The sequence below is a fragment of the Sciurus vulgaris genome (assembly GCF_902686455.1).
Source record: "Sciurus vulgaris genome assembly, chromosome: 1".
NCBI lineage: Eukaryota > Metazoa > Chordata > Mammalia > Rodentia > Sciuridae > Sciurus > Sciurus vulgaris.
This window is the reverse complement of record NC_136461.1, coordinates 178,075,211-178,096,432: the sequence shown is the minus strand read 5'-3', so window position 1 is coordinate 178,096,432 and position 21,222 is coordinate 178,075,211. Positions and strand designations below refer to the sequence as shown.

The 21,222-nt window shown below is 32.4% G+C and overlaps 1 protein-coding gene across 1 annotated transcript in view; it reads right to left on the bottom strand.

Moving 5' to 3' along the window:
- The window catches only part of RIMS2 (regulating synaptic membrane exocytosis 2), a 631,678-nt gene that overhangs the window by 67,449 nt on the left and 543,007 nt on the right, over positions 1 to 21,222 (bottom strand). Inside the window, 5 exon segments of the mRNA XM_079106841.1 lie at positions 19,413 to 19,443; positions 19,445 to 19,479; positions 19,482 to 19,542; positions 19,544 to 19,613; positions 19,615 to 19,656. Of these exon segments, the coding sequence (XP_078962967.1) occupies positions 19,413 to 19,443; positions 19,445 to 19,479; positions 19,482 to 19,542; positions 19,544 to 19,613; positions 19,615 to 19,656 (239 nt within the window).

Here is a 21,222-nt window from a genome sequence, read left to right as displayed (position 1 = left end):
ATTGCCTTGAAGTAGGCATTAATTTTAAGTGGCCTAAAATGCTCATTAACTTTTAAGGAGGAAAAAATAAACATTCTTTCAGAAAACTACAAATACTGAAGCACAGAAAGAATTACATTAGAAAATGTTGTTCAGAGATTAGTGCATAAAAATAAAAAAATATTTTCAATTGTAATTGGTACATTTAGAAATAAGGTGCTATTATTTTCATTAAATCCTGGGCTATACCTTTCCCCCCTATGGCTTAAATGCAATAATGAGAATTATCTAAAATAAATTGCTTTTAAGAGAAAAAATGATTGTCATAATTATAAAACTAGGGAAATTTTCTATTATCCTTGGACATATATCCCCCCCCCCAAATTTTACATTAATGACAGCACCTTTAATGGACTCAGGATCAGTCTGATTAGACTTGGTATATGTAATATGTAATACAGCCCAAAGAATTGGCAACTTGAACTATGTTCTTCTAGTTTTACCTACTTAAGTCATTTGGTCATGGCATTCCTGAATGTGGGAACTCTACTTCTCTCAATGACATTACAATGATAACAAGCAATATTTTAGAATACTGAATTAATTAGCACAGTTAGGTGAGGTGGTGCACACCTGTAATTCCAGCGGCTAGGGAGGCTGAGGCAGGGAGGATTGTGAGTTTAAAGCCAGCCTCAGCAAAAGCAAAGTGCTAAGCAACTCAGTGAGACCCTGCCTCTAAAAAAATTGCCTGAATTAATTAGCACAAAGATTTTGTCTACTTCTATTAACATTATCTTTTCTTAAAAACACATGCTGCAATTTAAATTTGAGGATTGCTGTGATTTGTTATAACTTGTAAACACGATATCCTTCAAATGGTGAAATATGCAGAATATTTTCACAAGGAAATGTTCCCCAAAGGTCTATGTATTGAAAACTTAGTCCTTAGCCTATGGCACCACTGAGAGGTAGTGGAACATTTAAGAGATGGGGCCTATTGGAAGGAAGTTAGCTTATTGGGGGCGTATCCTTGAAAGAGATACTGGGGCCCTGGCCCCTCCTCTTCTTCTCTCTCTTTTTCTGTTCACCATGAGGTGAACATGACTCCACACATTTCTGCCATGATGTACTATGCTGCCATAGAACCAAAGCAACAGGACCAACTGACCATGGTCTGAAACCTTTGCTCCTTTTAGGTTGATTATGTCAGATATTTTACCACAGTGACATATAGCTGAGTAAAAAGAAGAATGTTTAGCTGTTTTCCAAACCATTATAAAGAATATTATTTCCAAGATATGTTTCACAGACAAATAACAAAGGACTATTTGATTAAGTTAGGAAGAAGCTACCCATTTTTACCTATCTTTTGGAGAGTCACAAAGCACCACCCAAACATAACAAAGGACTTTATGAAGTCCTGCAATTAAAAAAAGATAGATTAAAATTAAAATGGTTGAATTGTACTTATTTGACCATGAAACTCTATTTTTCAGCATAACACCCAGAGGCAGCCAAAGACCTACTGTTTTGTGAGATATACTTTGAGAAATGCTGTCTTAGGTTAAAATTCTTTTTTTCTATTTTTATGATGCCTTGTATTGTCCATTTTTACTTCATAGCCCATTTAAAAGAGAAGAGTGAGAGTGTCACAGGAAAAAAAGCCTTCATAGATCATGCTTCTCTTAGTTTTGCCCTTGTTCTTGTCACTTGGTTAATACATTTAAAAATTTCCTTCTCATGTCTTTGAAAATATTGATAGTTGGAAGTAGATCATAGTTTGGCAAAAGATCCAATGCCATATTAATACATTAAATAGTTCAATGACCTTAAAAAGCAATGAATCATAGATTAAAGTTTATGTTCAAAGAACCAAAGATGATATATTACAAATTAAAGTTTAATTTTGCCTTCTTATTTAAAACATGACTTACAAAATGCAGACCTGGGGTTGGGAAAGGAAAATATTGCTGTTTGTCCTTCCGTTTTAAAGAAAGCAGCAAGTCATATTGATCCATTTTCTGTAGTAGCAGATAATGAATGCAATATTATTTCCAACATATCTTAAGTCACAGTTTCAATTAATTTGCTAGATCTAAGTACATGCAGCCTGAAAGTACACTTGGAAGAAAAAAGACAAATCATTATTTTCAGATCTGTGGTATATTTAGGAAAGTCAAAGAGAAAACTAGTAGAATTAATGAGAAAAAGTGTTAGAATTAACCAGAGTTTAGTAAGATGACCTGAGACAAAATTTAAAACAATATTCAAATCAATAATTTCTTAAATACCTAAAATGACCAGTTAGAAAAATGTATAGGAAATACAATATTTACAATAGTACTAAAGTTACAAAATACTTAGGAATAAAATGAACAAGTTATGTTTAAAAGATGGATGATAGAAATCTCAAAACATTACTGAAGGACATCAAAGAAGACCCAAATTCATGGAAAAACAAACCTTCATACTGAAAAGGAAGAATTGTTATTACAAACACGTCAACTCACCCTAAATTAGTGGTAACTTTAACACAATTTTAACTTTACAGTTAACTAAGAAAAGAACATATGAAAGATTAGCCAAGAGAATTTCGAAGATGAATAATGAAGCTAGTGTTGCCCTAAACAGTTAACAAAATGAATTATAAAGCTAGAACTAGTCATTAAAACAATATAGTATTGTTTTAATTCAACATGGATGGAACACAATTGAAAACCCAGAAAGAGCAAAAATAAAGGCAATATAATGCATACTAAGGATGGAATTTTAGAGCAATAAATAAAGTTTGAGGTCTCAAATATATTACCTAGGTCCAACTAATTATCTATCTGGAAAAATTAAGATCCCTACTTTTCACTATCTACAAAAGAAGTTCCAGATGCATCAAAGAGTCATAAACACTTCATATATGTATGAATACAAAATATAAAAATGTTTATAGTTTCAGAGAGGAAAGGGCTTTACTTAATATAACACAGAACCAGGAAACTAAGCAAAAACTATGAACTAGTATTTCATGTGAAAAGAGAAATAAAAATGGTTAATTAACAAATAAGCATAGGAAGTGGTCTTAATCTTACCAATAATCAAATAATGCATTCATATAAGTGATTTATGAGTACTGAATAAAATGAAAACAAAAATTTAAACCAGATTGGCAAAGAAACAAACAAACAAGAAAGTCAACTAGCATGGCCCAGAGTGCCTCAGATTTTCTTAGAAATAATAAATGACACAGTACTTTTAGAGGGTAATTTACATTATCAAAATTAAAATGAGCACACCCTTTTAGTTAGTCTACTTGCAGAATTAACCTAAAGATAAATTATACATACACTAGGATCAGCATGAGGATGTTCACTGTGTATAGAAAAAGACTGAATGTTTTTCAATGGGATATTAAACTGGATCTTTGCAATGGAAGAGTTTTCAACAGGATACCTTGCAAGATGATAAAGATCTGTATGGATTTTTATTTTCTATTATAGTTATTGATATTGTTTTAATTTATAAAATTAAAAGTAGATATTGGTTTTATAAATTAAAATAATAGAAAAGTAAATATTTTTGATACATGTTTTCCTGGAAAGAAAAGGTAGCGATTATATTTAAACAATGGTTTAATCATCAGAGATTTAAATTTGAAAATAATTTGCTATTATTTTACTATATTTTTCTGAGACACTTAACTTTAGTGGCTCAAGTAAAAAAAATTAGGTACTATAAATTCCAGAGGAGAAAGTTGTGTGTAGTGATTAAGAGTTACTTAAAATTATTCATAAAATCCTTTATTTTATTATATCAAATAAAAATTGAGTCTCCTACATTATTACTATTAATAAAGCCTAGTCAAAGCATAAAAGTCCTATTTTTCAGTACAAATCCAGAAGATATTTTCTTAGAATCTACTTTAATAAAGAAGAGCATGAAGAACTGAACAATAACCAGAAGCTTATAAAAATCTATCTCATTGCATTGATATTTCATGCAGTTACTATTACCAAACTATTAAAATGCCCATTTTATTTCCCTTGAAATAAGAAAACCAAGAATATCCTAATTCTTAATTAATAGGAGATATTAACTGCATTTTTAATAATTTGTTATTGTTCTAACTCTAATTCTTCTGTGTCTATGACATAGAAGTATAAATGAAAGGCTACTGTCTCTGATCTTATAAGAACCACTGTTCAAGAATCAAACCATTCAGTTCAGTTAAATGTCAAAATCACTCTTTATCTTGATATTCTTCAGCAACTATAAAGATACTGTCATTCTTCTTAAAAAAAATAAAATCTACATGTTTCTGAGTTAACAGTAATTGTGAAGAATTTCTACCTGAATAGGTACATCTTGAGCATAGTTTCTCTTATTATCTAGTAACTTCTTTGAGATTTTTCTGCTAACTGATGCTACCACCACAATGATGGTACATCCTCTAACTCTATTTGAAATATATGTAATTGGATAGTCAATCTTTTTCTTGATTATCTGAGACATAGTAAAGAAATTATTGGAACAGTTACACATGAAAATCAATACTCTTATTTATAAAATACCATTCACTGTTTCTACAGTTCTATGGAAGGCAGAATTTTAAAGATGCCCCCTCAAGATTCCATTCTGTGGTTATTCAATCAAATACTGATCTGTTATTATGGTTTGGTTTTAGAGTTTCCCCAAAAACTCATGTGCTGAAGATTTGGTTCCCAATGTAGCAATGTCCAGAGGTAGAGAAACTGATCCAGAAGTGACTGGATCATGAGGGCTCTAACCTTTTCAGAGAATTAATCCATTTGATGAGTTAATAATTTGAATGGACTACTGGGAGGATGTGAAAATGGTAGGCAGGTGGGGCATGGCTGGAGGAAGTAGGTCACCGGGGGTAAGGCCTTGGAACCTGTATCTTGTCCCTGGCTCCTCCTTCTTTCACTCTCTGCTTCCTAGCTGCCATGAGCAGAACAGTTTTTCTTTTCCTCAGCCTTCCACCATGGTACTCTGCCTCACCTCAGGCCCAAAGCAATGGAGCTGGACTGAAACCCCTGTAACTGAACCAAAATAAACCTTTCCTCCTTTAAGTTGTTTGTGTCAGGTATTTTGGTCCAAGCAAGGAAAAGCTAATATATAAGCATTGATGTTAAAATTGAGAGACTGTCTTGGATTATATACATGGATCTACTGTAATTATGTCCTTAAAAGCAGAAGAGTAAGGCAATTATAGAATTTCAACAGAAGAGAGAAAAGATGACATAGGAGAAGAGGTCAGAGAGGCTGAGAATGACCCCCAGCTGATCGTCAGTGAGGACATGGAAATTTCAATAATTCCACAACCACATACAATGCGATTCTGCCAACAACCTGAATCAACTTTGAAAAAAATTCATCCTTAGGGCCATGAGAGAGGAGCACAAATCCTGCCAACCCCTTGATTTTGGCCTTGTGAGACTCTAAGCAGAGAACCAGCTGAGCCACAGTGTTCCTGGACTTCTACCTACATAAAGCTTGAGATAATAAATTTGTGCTTATTGGGGCTCTAAATTGTGATCATTTGTTATAACAGCAATAGAAGACTCAGTCTCTCGGACTCAAGACTAACTGTCCTAGTTTCTTGCATGCTTCCATATGGTAGACACATCATTAGAGTTCCTCATCTGCAGGGTTGACATCTTCCTTCAAGCGTAGAAACAAGCCCTAAGAAAAATGCACGACGAAGACACTATTTTCAAATACCTATTTTCTTAGTCTGTTATACAATTTGTAAATATTTGATTTAGTGACAGATACTGAGTCAGCATTTTATAGTTCAAACATAAAAGGGGTCCCTGTCCTCAAGGAGCTTACAAAATATACACTCAACACAGCTGTTTATATTCCATATCTATATAGTTAGTAATGTATAACAAACTGTGTTTGTGTTTTTCTTATATGATCATTTGAAAATAGTGGACTATCTTATGTCTAAATTTCCAATGCATGATTTTTTTCTTCTTAGCCTATGTGACTGATTTGGAGATCACTTTCAGCATTTAAATGTATTTTTATCACTAAAATAATAGTAGCGTTTCCCTTGATTGGCAGGTAAAAGCCAGAAATTGGATTTAAATCTTATTAAGCAAGGAGGAATCAGCTTAGTTTGGAAAAAAGTAAAAAGACATTACATACAAGGTCTATACATTTACCATCCTAATGTATTCCCCATGGAAACAGTCACTACACAGAATGTAGATAGTTAATTTAAACAGAAACTTTACTAGCACAAAGGCAGCATGACCAAATTATTAAATAATGAAGTAGCTTCTATTTTTGCATCATTACTAATATTACTAATATCAAGAAACCTCAAGAAAGTCACATGTTTTTGTCTCAGTTTCATATCTATGACATATCCTTACCACATGTTTTATTGAGAAAAGCAATTCAAGTTTTAAAAATTTGATTATTGCCTTTAGATGCTGATGAAATATATTATATATTATATAATTATATTTACTTAATTATTAGCCATAATTATAGTAAATTAGAGTTAAGCATATTATAGATGAGCAACTCCTAGAAGTTAATACACACGTATCCACCTGCCTCCAATATTTCAATACAAATTCACTTGTTGAATTTGTCACTTTCTTACATATGTCAAAATAAGCATACTACTGTGAGCAAGTAAATATTTTTAAGGGCTGTTATTGACAAAATTGGAGCAGTACATAAAATCATGTGCTGTTTCCATCTGTCAGATATAAATTCAAAAGTATACAGAATTTCTAGAATACAAAAATATTGAAAATGCATGGTAGAAATAATATGGCTTACATTCAATTATCTGTTTCTTTTTGTTCTTCAAAAGAAAATCCAGCATATAATGTTTATATATATTTTTTTCTTCATTGTAGAAAAGTGCACTTTATCTCTCTATAGCAGCGGAGATACTATCTCTATTACTATGGAAACATTTATTATAATTTAATAGTAAGGGGACAATAATTAACCAATAACTTAAAGCACCAAGATTAAAGCCTGAGAAATCAGAACCAGGTCCATTTTGATCTGAAGCAAGGCCAATATAGGTGTGCAGGAATAGACTTGGGAATATGATGCTACAGATCATTGTGGGAGTGCTGTTGTAGATGGTGGAGTTTATAATTCAATCAGAGGTTTCTAGATTGTTCTTGATTCAGCATGATATTATAAACAGAAGAGAAATGCTTAGGTAACCTACCCATTATTTCAGTTCCTTTGATGAAGTTAAAATGGACGATAGTAAAAGAAGCCAGAGCTGAATGCTCAAACATATAGTTTATATGTGTTTAGTTATTTAGAATGGCATTTTTCTCACTGTTCATTACATTGACAATTTTACTTGTAACACAGATATTTTATTTTATTCTTTTTTTTTTTTTTTTTTTTTTTTTTTTTTTATGCTGGTGATAGAACCCAGGGCCTTAGAAATGCTAGGCAAGCAACTCTATCACTGAGCTACACCCTCAGCCCCCAAAACAGGTATTTTAATATATCTAAAATAATTTTGTTGTTCTTATTTTGGGGGCAGAATTTTCCAAATGAACTAAGTCAAATAAACACAGATTAGATTTGAGAATATTATTTTAAGTACTGAAGCGGAATTTTATCCGATTGGAGTTCGTAGTAAGGTAATTTCACAACTAACTGAAAGGAGGAAGTCAGGCTGGTGGATAGTCAGGAACCATTGATCATCCATCTTTTCTTTGACACAGACAGCTCTATTTCCAGGATAACATGATTACTGGCAGGAGGAGGAGGAAGACAAAGTGAACAAGGAGAGGAGATGATTCAAACATCAGTAGGATTGGAAGCGATATGATAGGAGCTGGTGGCTGCTCTTCTTCTACCTGTGGCACCATAATTCCTTTGGAAAGTGGGGTTTGGCTGAAAGGTGTTGAAGTAAAAATGCCTCAATATCTCAGCTATGAATGCAGCCCCTGGAGGCTCTCTGTTGGTTTTCCAAATTATTTCCCTGTCTTCATACCTTTATATTCTTTTTATGCTGCTATCACTACATGTCATCTTACCATCAATTTCCCTATCAGAATATTTCCCCACCGCAACTCATACAGCTCTATTTGCTTATATCTCATTTTCATTTCCTAAGCAACCATGAAGCTTCAAGTACAAAGGAATGAACTCCTCACATAGCAGAACAAACACAAACTCAAAAACAAAACCACTCTAGGACTAAAAGCTGGAGAAATTACATTCTTGTATTAGTCCCAAACTTTGCTAAGTACACTAGATTCCACTTTCCCAGTGTTTCAATCCCAAACGTATTTCTACGTTAGATTAGAATCCGTTGCCTCTCCTCCTCATAGTACACACGATATATAAATTCAGATCCTAATAGTAGAATTTAAATCAAAAGGTCATTTGTCTGTGTGAATAGAAAGATCAGCCAGACTATGTTAGTATCCTCTGTGATACACTCTTATACCACTGGTACTTTTAGGTCAAGGAAAGTTTTGTAATTGTGACTAATAATTGATTTAATTTATTTATTTATTAAAGGCCTTAATCTCCCATTGGAACATGAACATTATATGAAGAGCACCCTAGTAAAGGCACACAGTGTTTTCTGTCACATAGTAAAAGTTCAATAAATAATTACTGAATAATAATATGTTACATTAATATATCATAGGGCAATGAATATCAGTGTCATTAAATAAAACACTTCAGTACTCATAGTAATACTACTTATTCACACTTGCATTATATTTCCAACAAATAATGACAACTGTCTAGTTGGAAGGCTTCCTAGGGGACAACAGGAGTAGGATTCAGTTGAATTTAAAGCATATACCTATTCAAAATGTATAGTAATATTATTTAAAAATAGCCTTTACCTTAAAATTGCATTTCTGTTTATACTCTGAAGCTCAAAAGGCATTAAACATTTAATTTTAATGAAATTAAAAGATACTTTCCTCATATGAGTTTCTCAGTTCAGAATTAAAGTATTTATAATATAACTATCCACAGTTAGTAGTTTGTTTTTTTAACTCATTACTAGCATGAACGATCCTCTTGGCTATTCACATCTTAAAATTATGTCTAAGTAAATGAAATAAAGTCTATACTAAAAGTCTTTCCCTTTGGAAATTTTATTTTGAAAGAAAGTTTTTTTCCTCTTAATGATATGAAAAAAACCCAATTATAAAAACTTACTGTTAACAACAGTGGAGTAATAGAAGACTATACCTTTGGAGCTATATTTTTATGCCATGAAACTTCTGAGATTCACTTTTCTGATGTGTGAAATGGAGATGACCATGCATATACTTCCAGTTGCTAAACAACAAATTCATATTATTGTTAGTTTTATTTTTAAATGACTGGTAAATACTCTTCTGAATTTTATGTTAGAAAAAAGCTTACATCTTAATAATTGGATCTGTTCTCTGGTCAGAAAAGGTAAATTGTGAAAATTAACTTTTACTTCCATTTGTATTGCCTACCAGGAAGTACATAGGATGTAAATAATTAGTTCAAAAACATGCATACAGTACCTTTTTAATCTCTCACTTTTCTATCTCCATCTGCTATTACCATTTATGGTAGGCAGAACGGTCCCTCAGTGATATCCATGCACTATCCATAGACTCTGAAAATATGTTACATTGTATGGCGAAAGGCCCTTTTCAGATGAAATTAAGGTTATGGATCCTAAAACAGCAAGAATATCTTGGATCATGGAAGTGAGCCCAATTTGTGACTTAGGAAATTATTAAAATACCATAAAATTTCATCAGCAAATTAATAATTTGATTAAGACTCTAGCCTTCATGTTTGAGAAGGGATGATGCAAGATAATTTATATTTGTAGATGTAAATGGACAGTTCATTAATGATAGTTTTAAGAGCTCTATTTATTTTTTATGTAAACAATAACAATAAACACTACAATGTATAAGAAATATTTGACATAAATTTATATAATTACTTTTAGCTTTTAAAACTTAAATGTACCAACAATATAACACCTTGAGGAAAATGGTTTTAAGTTATTTTGTCTAAAACAGAGAGTAACTGAAATATTATTCTTTCTTTCATTCATTCATTTATTCATTCATTCTAACAAATAGAGTATTTGATCCACTATTTTCATAGGTACTAGAGATAAAAAATATGAATGATACATAGTTCCTCCTCTCGAGGAATTAATAGTCTAATGGGATTCAGGAAAATGCAAAGTTTTATAGGTTATAAAATAATGTTATTAATATAGACATAACTTTTAAAGACAGGTTTATATTTTTCTATTTTAAAATAAGAAGGTTTTTTTTTTTCAACTCAATCAGAACAACAAAAAAACCAAACTGATCAAAAAATGGGCAAAGGACTCAACTAGACATTTCCCTAAAGAAGATATACAAATAACCAACAAGCACATAAAAACATGCTCAAAACCACTAGTCACTTGGGAAATGCAAATAAAACCATAATGAGATATAACTCTCACATCTGTTAGGTTGGCTATAAAGTCATCAACAAAAAATAACAAGTGTGGAGAAACTGGAACCCTTGTGTACTGTTGGTCGGAATGTAACTAGTACAACTGCTATGGAAAACATGATGGGAGTTCCTCAAAACATTAAAAAAACTAGAATTACCATATAATCCAGTAATTCTCCTTCTGGTTACATAACCCAAATAACTGAATACAAGGTCTACAAGAGGGTATTTGTATATTCATGTTCTTGGGAGCAGCATTCATCCAATATACCCCAAGGGTCTACTGACAGATGAATGGATAAACAAAATATAGCGTATATATACATAATATTACATTATTCACCTTAAAAAGGAAGCAAATTTTGACACATGGTACAAACATGGTTGAGGTACCTAGAGAGGTCAAATTCAGAGAGAAACAGAGGTGAGTGCTAAGGGCTTAGGGAGTGGAGAACAGGAAGTTGTTTAATGGGTACAGTTTCAGTTTTGTAAGATATTGGGGAAATCTTGCAAAAGATTTAGTTATGGAGTGGGTGGTAGTGAGGGTTGCTCAACATAACAAATGCACTTAGCACTGAATTGTACACTCAAAATGGTTAAGAGGTAAATTTGATGTTATGTGCATTTACCACAATTAAGAATATAAAAAATAAGTTTAGAGTAAATGATATGAAATCCAAATCAAATTTTAAAAAACTCTGATTTTATTTCTTTAACAATATATGGCTACCATCCTCAGCTATGCGTTGACCCCTTACTGACTATAAAATAGTGTTAATATAATTCATGACTTGTGAATAGCAGCTTTCACTTACAGAAAATATTTTATTTCACCCACAATACTTAAATAAACTTGAACATAGGAATGACAAATAGTGACATGACCTCTCAATATTTTTAATTAATGATGGATGATTGTAAGTGCTAAAACATTATTATAAATTTCAAAGGTAAGAAATACACCTAAACTTAGTGTTAAAGGCATATTATTTGTTAGAATCCTTAATATGCTGTATCCCGTAGGATTAGTTTGAGATTTCTGGTGACGTGAAAAGAAAACCCTACTACTTAAAATTCTGATTATTCTTCATAATTACTAAGTTCTCTCCACATACATTATAGTATTTAGTATAAACTTTTTGTTAGGCTTTGTCATCAAATCATTCTCCACACTGATATAAATGCTACTCAAAGAAATAAACATTAGGAAGGGTAAACCAGGTTTATAGAGTTGGTAGGCAATTGTTTCTCTGTTAATTGACCTGAAAATTCAGCAAATGTTCACTTAGAATTATTACACACCGACCTGTTTCAGACTTTTAAAAATTTTACTTCCTTTTCAATAAAAAAGTTATAAATGGTATACATATTCTATCATACTTTTATAACACATAAACATAAATATTTTAAGACTATAATTTAGTAAATATTTGCAAATAGTATTTTAATGATAAGATTGTGCTCTCAGAAAAATATTTGAAATAAAGTGCTAAATTTTAGAAATATTGGTTTAACGGTATGTGGCAGTATTGGACTAGTTTGCTAATCAAATCTGCTTGCTTCTTTACATGGGCACCCTCTAGACTACATTTTCCAACTTTCCAGTTTGCTTCATCAACCTTGTGATGAGCTGCAGCCAATGGAATATAAACAGAAGTGATAACTATTTCCAGTCCTCGTTCAATGAAACATCACATAGGCTGACTGAACAGAGAGGACTCTACAGCCCTTGAAGAGAGGAGAGACACAAGATAAAAAGGGCTTCAAACCCTGGATGACCACCGGAAAGGCCACCTGCCTACTAGGAATATCGCTATTGGACAGATATTTGTTCAATAAATAAACTTCTTATGTATTAAGTTTTCAAAGCTGTTACATTACAGTAGATGGCATTATGTTAGGTAATAAGCAGAGAAATTTTGAGGCCTGTTTCTAAATTCAATTTTCTCATATTTAGTTTTAGTGATATCATAACTGAAAAAGAAAACTCCACCAAGATACCATAGGCCATATAAAGTATAAACTTGGGGTAAGGTTCATTGTTAATAATAGTATATATAACCAATATTTTATTAATATCTCGATAATGTAGAATTTTTGGGTGAACTACATATCAGATCTTAAGAGTGTCACTGAATGTCTTTATCAGGAGCCTATAAAGAACTTGACCAGGAGCAGAAGTCACAAGCTCAGACGTACACACTCAATTCTACAGTTTCACTGCAGGAATCTTTTAAGTCATTTGTGCATTTTCTGATTGTAGTTTAGTTAAAGCTAGCAAATATTTCCAGAAAGGCATGAAACACATTACCATCTGATAACCAGGCCAACTGAGAATACCAGAGAGTGAAGTCATATGTTAAATATTCATAGAGCCTAATTTTTTCATCTTTTGGATTAAAAAATACCAGTAAGTTCTATAATTTCTTTCTGTCTCCCAGGAAACTGAATCATGTAACCTCATAGAGTACATGGGCCTCTCATTAAAGATCGCTATATTGGATATTCTATCAGCCTTATATATACTTATATATACTTAGATGTATATATTAAATAAGAAAAAGTCTAGCTAGGAAAGAGATAAATATTTAGAGTTATTAGATATTATAAGAAGCGTATTCAAAGTACTATATGAGTTTATAAGTTATCAAAAGATAAAAAGAATTCAGATCCCTGTATGACCACATATCACAACAAATGAACGCCACTTTAGCTTGGATCCAAAGCACTCTCACCAACCCAATTGTTCCCAAGAGTACTCCATCTTTCATTTTTTTTTTAAAAGGGAAAGTTTTCTTTGATCCCATCTCCACCAACTTACAAACCTATTTGAAAATTACTTTTTTATAAAAAAAAATTCCTAGAGTTTTATTTGCCTGTACTGTCCAACCACAATAGACACTTGTGCCTATTTAAATTAATTAAAAATGTAAACAAATTAAAATCCAGTACATAATAACAATAGCCATATTTTGAGTGCTCAATAGTACATATTGCTAGTGCTACCATATTATATCGGACAGAGCAAATGTAGAACATTGCCATCTTTGCGGGAAGTTCTACCTTACAGCGCCAGTTTAAACTATAACAGAAAAATTAGGAGTAAAGTCTCCAAATCCAGACTGTATGGGTTTGAAACTCAATGTTTACTCTTGTGCGAGCAGCGTATATTTGGAGAGCTTATTACTCCTATTCCTGCTTTGGTTTCCTCATGTGTAAAATGAGGATAACAGTAACTGATTCCTGCTTCATAACATTGTTGTGATGTTTACATGTAAATAATTTGACTCACATGTCGTGTGCTTTCAACAGTGCCCAGGACATATTACGTGCCCAATAAGTGTAAAGAGCTACTGTTTTTCTTCTCACAGACTGACTTCTTGATTCATTTTCTTTTACTTGCTCCCCTCAGAGCTTTGTCCAACCACTACAAGGTTTGTAAAGTTTTACCAAATTCCTCCATCTTGCTAAGTCCATGGAAATCACTGTTTTCATCTTATCAATCCTTTCAGAATCCTTCAGAAGTTGATTATGTCCTGTTCCTTAAAATATTTTCTTCTTTTGGCCTCTAAGAAACCATATTCTGACTTTGGTTGTTGTTTCCTTAATGGTTTCTCTCTCTTAAGTCTTTGATAGATTCGCTTTCTCTTCCTAACCTCTAAATGGTGAGCTGTCCCAGGGCTCAGCTTTAGTTTTTTCTTGATTCCATTTGCCCTAAGTAATCTTCTGCAGTTCCACAGCTTTAAAAACTACCTGGTGATTACTCCAAAACTGCATCCTTAGCTTTCAGCTCCTGGGCTCTAAACTCAACCATTCAACTAATCATAAAACAACTGCATTTAGATGTCTAATAAGCCCTGCAAAACAATCAACATGTCTAAATAGATTTACTGATTCCACATAGAGGCTAAATTGGCTATGGTATCTTAAGTTTACCAATGATTTTAAGTTTTCAAAGCACTTTTTTTATGCATTTCAACTATTATCTTTCTAAAACTCTGTAGGACAGCAAGGGTTACTTCTGGCAGATGAACATACTCTGATTCAGATGCATTGGACAGGTTTTAAAAACAGCCATAGTTAATGGAATTATATAACTCACAATAAAAACAGAATTCAAGTCTCCTTATCTCTTTACACTTTCTGTTAGATTATGACGCCTATAAAGTCATATTTAATTTTTTCAAAATGATGGTTTTTTTTAAATGTGAATTTCTTAATTAACAGACAAAAAGAGAACACAAAATAGCGTGGCGGAAAAAAAAGGTTAACTTAGCCACTATGTTGGATGGTTCAACAAAGCTTAATACAATGGTTGTCTCTTTTGCCAGTGATACTGTTTACATATGATTACTGTGAACATCATTCCATTTCATGTTTTCTTCAGGGGAAGATTACCAATTTGCTGAGTAGTTTCCATGTCTTCAGGCTATTTATTATGCCCTTGTCTGCATCTTGAAATCCATGGTGATTGCCGAGTGTGGTATTAATTTTACAACAATAAACACGCAATCTCAAAAATTGAAGAATACCATTCATTAAATAATGCTTTGACTTAATAACATGCAGATCTCCATATAAAAGCAAGAAAAGTCAAAGAGAACAATAAATGTATCTTTGAGCATGCAGACATACTAGCTAAAAATATACATGGTATTTCTTGGCTTTGGGTAAGTTATTCAATACATCTTACATATTTGTGTCTAAACAAAGATTCCAACATCATAAATCTAGTTCATTACTTTAGATAATTTAATATCTAAACTGTCTGATAAGACTATCAAATAGCTGAATTTGAAAATTCCAGTTTTAAATATTGTTGGAGCTTATGATTACATTGTTTTATAAGCCATAAGATTAAATAAAAAACATAAAAGCCTTACTTGAAACACATACACATACCCACACAAATACAGAATTTAGAAATTCACTTAAGTTTTGGAGTTCAGTTATTGTAGAAACACAGTGCGTTGGCTATTCTGTACTTAAACTAAGGCTTTAAAATGAGAGATAATCTGAATTCTATTGTGAGTTAGTAAAGCTATTAGGGGGTATGTAGGAATAATTAGCAAATTTTAAGAAAAATTAAATTTTAACCCCATATATATCACTGAATAATAATGAAAGACAAAACATCAAACAGGCCTTATTTGTTTTTGCAACTATAAGGGAAGGAGCTGTAAACAAGGAACAAGACTACATTTCTTAAGATCTTGCCAAATCCATATATTTGAAGATAAAAACCTGTAACACTCAGACATACAAACCAAATGAGGTGCTCGTTTATACAGAACCTCAAGCATATGATCAAGAGATCTATAATTCTCTAATAAAAATACTGCCAAAGAAAGGTATATGGGATATTCCAAAGTTGTACAGACATGAAACTGATCATTAAGAAATATTGACTATTCTTTTCTTGAATTCTTCAACACTCAGGTTCTGTGACCCTATCCTCATCACATATAGATTACTGTCTTTTCTTTATAGTTCATTCTTTTTTAGTGTCCTTCCTGGGATACTCTTCCTATACCCAACTAAAAAAATGCCAATCTTTCATAGGTCTCTGTCTTGATCAACTGATTTTTTTTTAAATCTGTGGTATTGTTCTTAGACAATTTCAGCCACATTCATGGTTTTAGGTGATCATCCTGACTTTATAACTCAGATTTTATCACCTGGTTCTGACATTAGCTTTAGAAGTGTTTAGACATTTCCACTTGGAATTTCCATGGTCAACACAAATTATAAAATTCTCTAAATCAGACCCGTTCCCTCTTGCTTTTTCTTTCAACCTAATCTTTTTCTTATTTCTTTTCAATATCCATTAATGGCACTACCCCTCTACCCTAGTCATGCAAATAAGGAATATGGGGAGACATACTGAATCTTCTCTGAACCTCTACTCATACTCCAAACCAATCACTAAGTTGGGTTGACTACTGATTGTGCTCTTTTAAAAATATTGCATGATTTTCATTGTCCCAATATGTTCTGTATGGTTAATTATAAATGGTTTTCCATTGATGCATACATTTTACATGATTGTTTTTTTCCTCTGACTATATTACATGAGAATTGAAAACAATTGAAGACGATTTTTTTTTTTTTCAGTGGTGGGGATTTAATCCAGGACCTTGTGCATCCTAGGCAAAGTCCTTATCATTTTACCTATCTTCCCCAGTCCAAAGATAACAAATTTTTATGATCAATCTCTACTGAAAAATTCCTAAATCTATCATTCACATCTCAGGATCTTACCTCTTGTTTGAATTCTCTGTATGTTTTTGCTAATCATTCTAAAACATTCTTTACCAGATGTGAACTTAAATTTACTTCCTTATGATATTCCCAGTAGAATATACTTTCTAAGAGGAAAAGGATCTCTGCTTTCTCATGTTTTCTTCAGGATTCTCCCTGGCATATGATAGATGCCTGATACTTTTTATCAAAATAAATGGCGAACTGGCCTACAAACTACAAATTATACAAATATGCCTATATCCATTCTTTTTTTTTTATTTTTGGTGCTGGGGATCGAAAACCCAGGGCCTTGTGCTTACCAAGGCAAGCACTTCTACCAACTAATAGCTATCTCCCCAGCCCCTCAATTCTTTATTGAAAACCTTTCAAAACTTTCTGTAACCTGTAAATATGACCTGTGGACTCTCATGATCTCTAATTACTGATCAGCCTCATCTCTAGGCAGAGCATTTTATGATTAAAATCACCACATAGCCATTTATCATCTCATGTATGTATCTACACCTTGCTCATTGTGGCATGTATCTGGAACACCTTTCTAATTATCTTTTACCAAGTTTGTAGTCATGGTAGTTACTGAGATGATAACTCAGATCAGGTATCATATCCAGGATTTCATTCCTGGAATTCTAGGTTGGATCAATTGGCCTGTTTTTGAACATACAAGTCACCTTCTTTGTAATTTTAATTTTATCACTGATATGTTACTTGGAAGCAATCTGTTTAAAAATCGGTCTCCTGCTAGATTGTATGTAACTTTGCTTATAAATGATTCTTTATGTATCTTTATTCTTGATGTGTCTGGAACATAGTAAGTGCTCAATATTTATTAAAAGTCATATATTAATTAATTATTTTAATTATTTAATTTAATTAAAATGGAATTAAATTGGCTAGTCTAATGCTGTAACTGATAGTTTTACAATTTTTAAAAATTAAATTAAATATATTTTGTAAAAATTAAGTTAAATATATTTTGAACTAATACATAAAAACATAAAATCTGCATATATAAATGGGGTATCATGTAATGTTTCAACACATGTATACATTGTATAATCTTTGAGTTAAGTTAAACACATCTATCTCTTCAAAAATGTACCATTTCTTTGTGGTGATGAAACTGTTACACATCTTTTTCTCTAATGTCTTTTAGAATTGTACAGGACATTACGGTTATCTATAATATTCCTACCATTCAATAGCACACCAGAACTTCTTGTTTCTTATATAACTGTAACTTAGCACTTATTGATCAGCCTTTCTCTGTCCCTTCCTTCCCCATAACTTATAGTCTTAATAATGTCCATTTTAGGTTCCTATTTTTTAAATTTCATCAACTTTAGTTTTTCAAGCAGTATTAGATATAAAGTATGTTCACAAATTTTAAAGAAGGAAATATAAACGTTTGAACCACTAGCGAAGTATAAAAACACCCCTTGATTTCAAAAGAATAGTGTCATAGGAACAATATGTATAAATATAGCTGTTTATAAAAATCATACAAATGTGATCTATATGTCCAGTGTCCATAAATTAAACTTTATTTCTATGTTAAAATGAAAAATAACATTTTAAAACACCAAATGAAAAATTACCACAACAAAAATCACATTAAACGTAGCAAGTTATAACCGAGTATAAGGAATACCATCAAATAATATTGCAATATAATATTTCTACAATCACCATTCTATTCAGAATCACCATTATAGTTTGTAAAAACCAAGATTAGCTGGGTCCAAGAATTAACGTAAACCATAAAATTATTTTTGGTTGGTGTAATTTTTTTCCTACTTTTTGTGTACAACAACACTAGTATTCAAACAAATTAGATTTTATCAGTTGCCTATAATTTATTTTGCTACAGAAGAAACACCCTATTACATGCTTTTGTTTGTTAAGTAGAAGATATGCTATTATTTCAAGATAAACCAGGGATTTAACTGTTTAATTATCAACACCCATTTGAAAAAAAGACCATTGCTTGACTCACAAATTTCTTAATTGCTAACAGTAGCTTTTCTGAGTAGGAAGTGTATATATATAATTATTTTTGCAGATGTGAATTAGAAGCTGAATTTCAAAGCAGCAAAGCTTGAATATCTTCACTGTCAGCAGAAAACATCCCCCTGCCTGCTGCCGGAGAAAACTGCCGCTTTGAACGTTTTAACAGGGAAAATAAAAACTTCCGTGAGAAAATTGAATACTACAGTAAATGTTGCTTACAAACTGTAAAGGAAGTTAGTTTGTCAGCCACTAAAAGAGCTATATCCATTCACACAAAATATGAGCGTCTCTTCATGGCAACTTGCTGGGAATGAAAAATAATTTGGCTGGTTCCAACTTGAGGAACCTAAAGGAAAGCAAATATCCCTGAGATCAGAATAGGCTTTACAGAGGATCAACAGTAGGCTCTCGGCACCACAGCTTAACTCCTCCCTGAGGAGAAAGACACACATTCCAAGAAAGTGGCCAAGGTTCCCTTGGAGCAGGGTTCATTGATCACTGCAAAAAAAAATTATGGTTAGTATTTTCAGAAAGGTTTACTAGTTTTAAATGTCCTTTTCCTCCTGGAACACATCATCATCCTCACATTACTAGCAATAAAATGAGTAAGAGAAAAAAATATATTTAATGACAACTCAAATAATAAGTCAAAAGTAAACATAAAAAATTCCTACCCGTTTGGCTGAGTTGAGAAGCGCTGCGACTATTTCCGAGAGAGACCAACAATAGCTACCATTTTGGCCCAATGCTAGAGCGACGCTTCTTTGCCACTGGTGCCAAGGCGCCCACTGCAGTGTCAGACTTTGCTGCCCTCATTCTTTTCCAGCAGTGAGCCCATGTCTCCACTGATGCTGGTGCTTTTGGTCATGTTCTTCCTGACTGCCCATTTGTCTGCTTTGCATTTTGGATGTAAAGACACTGGTCAGCCGATGGATCATTAAAGTGAAGACCGAGTGAAAAGGAAAAGACAGAAGAGGCATTTTAGATGAAACATCTGGAATTTAATTAAATTTTTGCCATCTAAGGAACATAGTTTTAGGATTTAAGTTTTTTTCAATACTATGCTTTTCCAGTGTGATTTACTATATCAGGGCCAACCATACAACCAACTACGCAAAACCAGACTTTTGATTTTATTTACTGCTGTCAAAGAGGGTACTTATTTGCAATGGTTACAGGGAGAAAAAATAGCATGAAGGATCAGTGGGATCATATGAAAGAACATGCTGTGCTGCCATTTGCAAAATGCATTTTAGGGTCAGGCGTCATGGCATGCGCCTGTAATCCCAGGGGCAAAGGAGGCTGAGGCTGGAGGATCTTAATTCAATGTCAGCCACAGCAATTTGGTTGAAGCCTGAGCAACTTAGGGAGACCCTGTTTCAAAAAAAAAAAAAAACAACAACAACAACAACAACAACATTAAAGAGGGCTGGGGGGATATGGCTTAGTGGTTAAGCACCCTTGGGTTCAATCCCTGGTACCAAAAAAAAAAAAAAAAAAAAAAAAAAAATATATATATATATATATATATATATATATATATATATATCAGTACATAAGAAAGCTTCCAAAAGCTTTCTTCTCCAATTTACCATTGCTTTCAAAAGAAATTAGGTGCATGCAGAATTTTACCTAAAAAATGGTAAAATTTACAGCAAATCCATTTACTAAGCCTCACTCTTTAAAATAGTTTTCTAATTGTTATTAAAAATTTAATAGGGGTTAATATAATACTGCTTAAATATTCTACCAGGGCTTGATATTTTCATTATTTTGAATAAAAATAATTTATTCACTTTACTTAATTTCATAATTATTCTAATCTATTTTCCAAAAATAAAAGATTTCCCTCTTATATTCATTTAAAAGAAAAATTATTAGTTTTCTATATAATATGGTCAGAAAGCAATTAATGAATCACTAAAGCATGTGAGCTTGATTGATGATCTACTGCAAGACAAATACTACAAATGGGAGCAATGAAAGAAAGGTCTCTGGATTTTTCTCACAATTCCTGGGGTGTGGTAGGCAGGGGTTGTGGGGATTGAAGAATCTGGAAGCAGATTATCTAGCTGACCCCATAAACCTGGGAGTATGTGAAGGAAGCAGTCTGTTTTGAAGGAATAGGAAAACTTATTTACATATCATCAATATTTGCCTCAGTAGTCATAGTCTCTGCTTTTAATTTGGTTCTGATAATAGGTGTGTTTAACACATAAAGTAACAAAGAAGAGAATAAAAATTGAAAATGAATATTTTTGTACATCATTTAAAGCACAAAAACTAGACCTACTGCAGTGAACTCATTCTTAATTCAATATCTTGGTCAAGCAGAAGAAAAAAAAATTAAAGGCTAGAACCCCATGTAAATTTTATTAATCTATGTGCATTTTCTCTAAGTCTTTAAAGGGGGAAAAGATCCATTATGAATTTTTTTAAATGCAGTGCATGCACAAGCTTTTCACTCATATCAGTTTTGAGAAA